General features: G+C 35.1%; 1 protein-coding gene across 1 annotated transcript; it reads left to right on the forward strand.

The window, feature by feature from the left end:
• Positions 1-924: 924 nt before the first annotated feature.
• LOC110939644 (pentatricopeptide repeat-containing protein At1g61870, mitochondrial) lies at positions 925-2,440 on the forward strand. The gene has a single exon (XM_022181219.2). It carries the CDS (start codon positions 1,072-1,074, stop codon positions 2,308-2,310), a length of 1,239 nt encoding a protein of 412 aa, XP_022036911.1. The 5' UTR covers positions 925-1,071; the 3' UTR covers positions 2,311-2,440.
• The last annotated feature ends 5,933 nt before the right edge of the window (positions 2,441-8,373 follow it).

The raw sequence follows: 8,373 nt of genomic DNA on the forward strand, positions 1-8,373 counted from the left end.
GGTTTAACTTTTAGATTTGATATTAATTTTTTTATTGGCGTGGTTGGGCTAGTACGTATAGATATAGTTGTAAATTTGTATATAGTGGACCAGAATATAATAGAGTGGTATATATTTAATTTATATTTAAGTATATATGTATGTGTAATGTGTATATATATATATAGGTGTGTGTGTGTGTGTGTATGTATAATTTATATTTGTGTATATACATGTTTAGGGGAAGGTTCATTGGTGAACACTAAAAAAGTGGGGAACAGCGGGGAACCGGCTCAAACGAACTCCGATTGGACTCATTCCAGCGGCGTTGGAACCGGCTCGTCGAACCCTAACTAAGATCTCTTAACCCTAAACCCTAAATCCTAACTCCTAAACTCTAAACCCTAAAGCTAAAAAATAAGGCTAAATTCTAAGCTAAACCGTAAAATCTAAACTATAAACCCTAAAAGCTAAACCCTAAAGGCTAAACCTAAAGCTAAACCCTATAGCTAAACCCTAAAGCTAAACCCTAAACCCTAAAGCTAAACTCTAAACCCTAAAGATAAACCCTAAAGCTAAACCCTAAGGCTAAACCCTAAAAGCCAAACCCTAATATATTTAGGGTTTAGGGGTTATGATTTAGGGTTTAGGGTTAAAAGATCATAGTTAGGGTTCGACGAGACGGTTCCAACGCCGCTGGAATGAGTCTAATCGGAGTTCGTTTGAGTCGGTTCCCCACTGTTCCCCATTTTTTTAGTGTTCCCCAATGAACCTCACACTACATGTTTATATATGTATGTGTATGTGTATATGTATATGTATATATATACTAATTAAAAATAATAATTCAAGCTGAACTGAGCCGAGCGGACTTTCGATCATGCTTGGCTTGTTTTCAAACCGAACCAAACAGAGCGATTTGTTTACAACTGAGCAATTTTCAAACGAGGATTTTCCGAGCAATTTACAAACGAGTGGAAACAAATTTTGTTGTACACTTCCTTTTTGCTCTCAAATTGTCTCATTGCAAAACCCTAATTCCTTATAAACTAAACCCCTCTGGTTGCTAACATTCAGTTTCGGACATCATCAATGGCTTCCATCATCAAGCTTCGACAGCTTAACACTTTTGATCGTCTACATTTCACCTCCTCTCATCACTTTCAGCCTCGACATTTTTCATCAATCCTAAACCCCGATTCCAACACCCCCCTCTCCAGCAAGGATAAATCACGCGCCGCTCTTACCCTCCTCAAAACTGAGAAGAACCCACAACGTATAACCGAAATCTGTCGAGCAGCTTCACTCACACCCGAATCCCATCTTGATCGCTTAGCATTTTCAATCGCCATTTCCAAGCTCACCGGTTTGAAATACTTTGACGGTATACATAATTTCATTCAAGAGCTGCTTCAAACCCGACCCGATTTGAAAAACGAGAAGTTTATCGCTCACGCGATTATTTATTACGGGCAAGCTGGGTTGTTGGATCATGCCTTCCAACTGTTTGATAAAATGCCTCAACTAGGTGTTGATCAAAATGCGAAATCTTTAAACGCTTTGTTGTTTTCGTGTATGCTGGCTAAGAGATATGACGAGGCGAAACGTGTTTATCTTGAGTTTCCGGGTAGATACGGGGTGAAGATTAATCTTGATACTTATAACACTGTGATCAAGTCGTTTTGTGAGTCGGGTTTATCGGGCTCGAGTTTTTCGGTCATTGCTGAGATGGTTAGGAAGAACTGCAAGCCGAATGCGACTACGTTTGGTACTTTAATAGCCGGGTTTTATAAAGAAGAGAAGTTTGAGGAAGTAGGAAAGGTGTTGGAGATGATGAGGAAGTACGAAGTCCCTATCGGGATCGCAACGTATAACACTAGGATTCAAAGCCTCTGTAAGCTTAAGAAGACTGAAGAAGCAAATGAGTTGCTTGATGGGCTTTTGTTAAGTGGGATGAAGCCTAATTCGGTCACGTATTGTCATTTGATTCACGGGTATTGCAAGGAGGGGAAGCTGGATGAAGCTAAGAACTTGTTTAACAAAATGATAAACAGTGGCTTTAAACCTAACAGTGATTGCTACTTTACACTGATTAGTTATATGTGCAAAGCTGGTGATTTCGAAGCCGCGTTAACTGTTTGCAAGCAGAGTATGGAGAAAGATTGGGTGCCGAATTTTTCGACTATGAAGTTGCTTGTTGCAGGGCTTGCCAACAGCTCAAAGGTTCAAGAGGCAAGGGAGCTTGTTGAACAGATAAAAGAAAGGTTTCCTAAAAATCTTCAAACTTGGAATGAAATCGAAGAGCATTTATCCAAATCGGTGGATACTTGAGATGGTATGCGGATATGAATTTAGTTAGTTGATAAACTGTATGAAATGAAAATGAGATCAGTAGAAGTAGAGCTGCTTGTTCATTTTGCATTTGGTTCAAATGAAGTTGCTTTTTTGGTGATTGTTAGTTTGGTTTGATGTCCAACTGTTTATGTCTTTCTGTTTCGATATAATGCTACTTTTACCATTCTTATTTTGGCATTTTCGTAACTTCACAGATTCATACGACATACCAAAAGATTATCGAGTTCTGATCATGTGATATTTAACACAAACCTGTAACTCCTGAGGGCTTGTGCGATTCGAGATGGCTATTATATAAGACCGTGGGGTATGGTGGGGCGGGGGTTTGGGGCATGGGTTGACACGTGGCTTGGGGGGGCTTCGCTGGGCTGACCCACATTGAAGACGGTATGGTGGGGCGGGGGTTTGGGGCCGGGCCAGCCCCATACCCCACAGTCTAAGAACAGAGACACTTTTGGGACAATTTTCTCATATACTTTATTTCTTAAAAACATTGATTAAGTACAAAAAAAGGAAATTGTAACATGCTTGGCTTGGCTTCACTTGTGATCCGGTCCAAGAAACGGTCACTGATTTTGTGTTTGAGTCGTATCTTAGCTAGCGGGCCGGGCTGATGGGTCTGTCTGTCCATGGGTCATATCAACTTTGCTTGATCTCTTTGAAGATACCAAGTTATGTTGGGAACTGAAGGATGTAAATAGTTATAGGGAAAGTAGAATTAAGTGTCACAACCCATGGCATTATAGCCTAGTGGTATTTTAGGGGTGGGATAAGGCTTATGACTATTAGGTCATGAGTTCGATTCCCACAACGGGGGTTTTCCCAGATTTATTGGGTTTCTTCCTGAATTGGTGTATAGGGGGGTTTTCCCAGATTTATTGGGTTTCCTGCTGAATTGGTGTATAGGCATTATTGCCTAGTGGAGATGGATATGATCGGGTGGTTCTGCTGGTGGCACGATGATACTCCAGTGTTCCGTCAGTGATTCAAATTTGCCGTTCAAAAAAAAAAAAGAATTAAGTGTCACAAATTTCCAAAAAAGTAGCATAAATAAATGTTCCATGAAGTAGTGGTATGATACTTGTCCACCACAAAAATGGTGTGGGTTAATTTCAGATCATTACAGGTGCAACGTGGTATTTAAGTGGTTAAAAAAGCACAAATGTAGCAAAGGAAATTGTTGACTTTAGAAGGCAATACAATAGTGTTATGAATCATGCCACAAAGTTGTTGGGAGACCTTGACATGCATATTGGAATATTGACTTCGTGACTTTGATTTATTAGCACAAACCTTTTGGTGCGTTTAAAAGTTTATTTATAACATAGGGGAAGTTATAATTAAAAAATGTAAAAAAGTGCAGGAGTAGGCAGTTTTCACGATGCTACGTATATTCATGAGTTCTTAGGAGGGGGCTAGTTGTGTCCATTTGTTGCAATTGGTTTTGGAACCACAATTGTAATATATTGGACACACCCTCATAAAATCATATCCAAGCCTTGAGAGTTTTAGACGTATCATTGTAATAGTTAGACACGTTTTACATATTGTTAGTATAGATATATGCATCGTTAGACCAAGCGTACTGGGGCGTGTTCCCCCCTTATACCGCCCGAAAACGCCGGAAAACGCCCGGCTCCCCACTACGCTAGGCGTTTTGGGGCGTTTTTTTTTTGAAAAAAAATGTGTTTGGCGTTTTAAATAAAACGCTGGAGGGACTAGAAATTGACCAATCGTTTGCGACCATGTGGCTGGCCGGAGTTTTGTGTTTCAGTTTTGTGGCTGGCCGGAGTTTTGTGTTTCAGTTTTGTGGCTGGCCGGAGTTTTTTGTTTCAGTGTTGGCTGGCCGGAGTTTTTTGTTTATGTGTTGGCTGGCCGGAGTTTTTTGTCGAAGAAGATGGCCTGCAGAAGGTTTTAAAAAGTTTACTTTTTTACAACTTTGGTCCCTGTGGTTTAGATATGGTTTTAAAATTAACTTTTGAATATTTAAATTTTGATCCTTGTAGTTTAGATATGTAATATTTTCTAGTGTTTTTTTTTTTTTTGTTTTTTTTATTTAATCGGATATTTTTTTTATTTCTAGTATTGTATTTTTTTTTAATTTAATGAAGTATTTAAGTTAAAAAAAATAATTGTGAAATGATTGAATGGGGGTTATTGGCATAATGCCCCACTACGCCACTTTTGCTATAATGCCCCAACGCTGACTAGGATGCCATGTGTCGGATAATGCCCCATGATGGGGGCATTATGTTAGTTCACCACTACACATGGTCTTATAATGATTTTGACGCAACGTTGTAATCAGTAGATTGTTAGACTTGTTAATATACGTGTAAAAGATGAAAAGTATTTAGTAATAGTTAGACACATTTCACATGTTAGTATAAATGCATCATTATAATAATTTTTGACGCAACGTTATAGTCCGCAACTTGTTAGACTTGTTAAGAAACGTGTAAACGAAGAAAAATATTTGTAGTTAAGTTTTGGATTTTTAGTTTTTCTTCTAAGTATGACATTCTAAAAATGATTATTTTTTTCCATTTTAACAATGAAATTAATTTTTCCTTTTGAGATTAATCTTTTCACCAACTTTTCACTTAAGTTAAGTATATCTGGATTTTTAGTTTTTCTTCGAAGTATGACATTTTAGAAATTGAATTATTTTTTTTTTCATTTTAATAATGAAATTAATTTTTTCTTTTGAGATTAATCATTTCACCAACTTTTCATTTCTAAGAATTTTATTTTATTAGTTTTAAGTACCTATCCCATTTACATTTTCTAATCTTAAGCTGAATACATTAACCTAAATTTGTTAATTTGGAATAAGAGACGAGGAAACAAAAACAATTTAAAGGACACTAATTACAAAAAAAAAGTTTCAATTGACTCAGAGTAACGATTGTTTAATTTGTTACTAACTTCCAAAGTTTTACTCACATTCTGAAATGAAATATTAAATGGGTAAACCTGACACACGAACGATTTTAGGGGGGTGGGGCACATAAAACAACACAAATACTATTATATGGGTTGGGTTAGGTCAGAAGTATTTAACCCGTCAGCCTGACGCGATTAACATCCCTAAAAATGACCAAAGGTACAAAATTCTTAAACGTGCTTCTTATTGATACCATACATACATACATACATACATACATACGTACGTACGTACGTACGTACGTGCGTGCGTGCGTGCGTGCGTGCGTGCGTGCGTGCGTGCGTGTGTGTGTATATATATATATAGAGAGAGAGAGAGAGAGTTTGAATCATGTACAAAATAGATTTCGCCTCAAAAGCATAGAAATCAACGAGAAGGTAACAAGTGCAGGCATGGGAATTTTATGGGTTAGGGTATTTGAATCCATCTACGAACCCAAGTGGCGCCCATAAACCATGTAAAATTGGATAACAACACCCTACTTTTCGTAATTAAAAAATTTATTGCAGATCAGAACATATAATGAGATTTTGTAAAATTGTATAACAATATAGTTTTCCATTTAATATGTTACACTTAAATAAAATTTATTTTTCATTATAGCATATATATCAAAAGTGGTAGAGGATCCTGTAAAAAGTGGGACTTTTGTGAGAAGTGTGAGAAATAATTTGGGAATGACAAGTGTCCTTTATCCTAATTAATTCAAAAGGGTATATTAGTAATTTGACATTTTTATCATTTAATTGATTTCCAAGAATAACTGCCAAAAAAAAAACTGTCGATGAGTTTTTTAAGGTTTGAATTGAATTTTGAATTAGGAGAAATTTTAGGAAACATTATACATCTGATTGTTTTATATTCTTCATCATCTTTTAATCGCAACATCTTTTAATCATACATTGTTCATGGCGTGGTGTTTTAAAAAACTGGAGACATTGACTATGATTCAAGTCATGGTGTTTTATCTGGAGACATTGTTAATGGCGTGGTGTTTTATCTATGAATCATACATTTTTCATGGCGTGGTGTTTTAAAAAACCGGAGACATTGACTATGATTCAAGTCATGGTGTTTTATCTGGAGACATTGTTTATGGCGTGGTGTTTTATCTATGACTTGAATCATAGATGTTTAAAACACCACGCCATGAACAATGTCTCCAGATAAAACACCATGACTTGAATCATAGTCATGGTGTTTTAAAATCTGGGAATGTTTTGTATTGATAAAACACCACGCCATGAACAATGTCTCCGGATAAAACACCATGACTTGAATCATAGATGTTTAAAACACCACGCCATGAACAATGTCTCCAGATAAAACACCATGACTTGAATCATAGATGTTTAAAACACCACGCCATGAATAATGTCTCCAGATAAAACACCATGACTTGAATCATAGTCAATTTTATCCAGTTGTTTTAAAACACCACGCCATGAATCTGATTACAGTTCTCTTTATGATAATGTATGACGAATATGTAACCAAAGACCTCCTACAATTAAGGTGAATCATTAATTCCTATATTTAAGAAAAAAGGAGTGAATGTAGGAGTTTTTGGTCGTGTATGATATGGTTACCATATTTCAAACATTGAAAAAGACACTATTGCCCTTCAATTTTACATAAGGTCCCTCTAATTAAAACACAATTTACATTTTTATACCCTATTGATCTCAACCATTAGATCAAATATCCAATGGTTTAAAACACTTCTTACCCTTCTAACATTTTAGACACTTTTTACCATATCCCTACCCTATCAAAAGTATACATTTACTAAAAAGAATAGAAATGTTGTATTACTTTTAATACTAAAATTTGTTTTCTACAAATTTTAAGCAAAATCTATTTTTTTATCCGCCCCTCTGTGGTGCTTGCGCGCTCTCTCTCTATATGTGTGTGGAAATGATTTTTTAAGTAAAAAATTAAAATGAGAAGAAAAAAAAAACAAAGAGTATAATGGCAAAATTTTAAACAATTTTTCTCTTATCTCATCAGTTATTCTTTTTAACTAATTAATTAGTTAAAAATACTTAATCCTACTCACCAAAATTTTATGATACACATATCGAAATTTATCCGACATTTATCATACACATATCAATTTATCTTTCATGTAAATTACGTTTGTTTTGAACGAGTATATTTTGAAATGAGTTATTAGTTTAATTTAATTAGCTAATTTAAGAGAATACAATGAATTAATTAACTATTACTTAATTGGTTTAAAATTATTCTTTCTATTCTTACAAATAATTTTATTCTCATTTCCCGTCCCCCCACCCCACACACACACACACACACACACACACACATATATATATATATATATATATATATATATATAGGATTAGGTTCAAGAGTGAACACTAGTGTAGCTTGCGAACTGAGTGAACTAATCCTGGCCATACACGTGTGTAGATCAATGGCCAGGATTTGATGTTGAAATACACTAGTGTAGTTTACGATTTGATGATGAGATCCTGACCATACATGTGTGTAGATCAATGGCCAGGATTTGTTCACTCAGTTCGCAAATGCACTAGTGTTCACTCTAGAACCCCACCATATATATATTAAGATAACTATGTTAGAAACCTGTATATAACACGGGTTAAATAAAAAGAACTAAATAGTTAATAATAAAGATTTAGTAATTTTTAAACGATATTTTGAGAGATAAGATAGAATTGAAATTACGTATAAGTACTTTCATATGAGAGGGTGAATAACAAAATTAGGAAAATGTATATTGGACTCATAGAACTACAGAATTGTAATATGTGGCCCAACTAATTACTTGTTTATAAGGTATAGAGGGATTATCAAAAATCACACGATATTACATATATTACACTAGGTTATAACCCGGAAACTTTCCGGGTAGGAAAATTTAATTTACAATAAATAAAAGTATATAAATAACATTTTTAACATCTAAAGTATCCTCTTTCCCTTATCTCCACCACAAATTTTTAATTAAGTTTCTTAAAGTTTTTCTAGTTGTAAAAAACCATAAAAATATAAAAAGGCAAGATGAGTATATGTAATGTTTTTTTTGTATATATAAAGGATAGGTT

Source organism: Helianthus annuus, chromosome 5 (genome assembly GCF_002127325.2).
Source record: "Helianthus annuus cultivar XRQ/B chromosome 5, HanXRQr2.0-SUNRISE, whole genome shotgun sequence".
NCBI classification, from domain to species: Eukaryota; Viridiplantae; Streptophyta; class Magnoliopsida; order Asterales; family Asteraceae; genus Helianthus; species Helianthus annuus.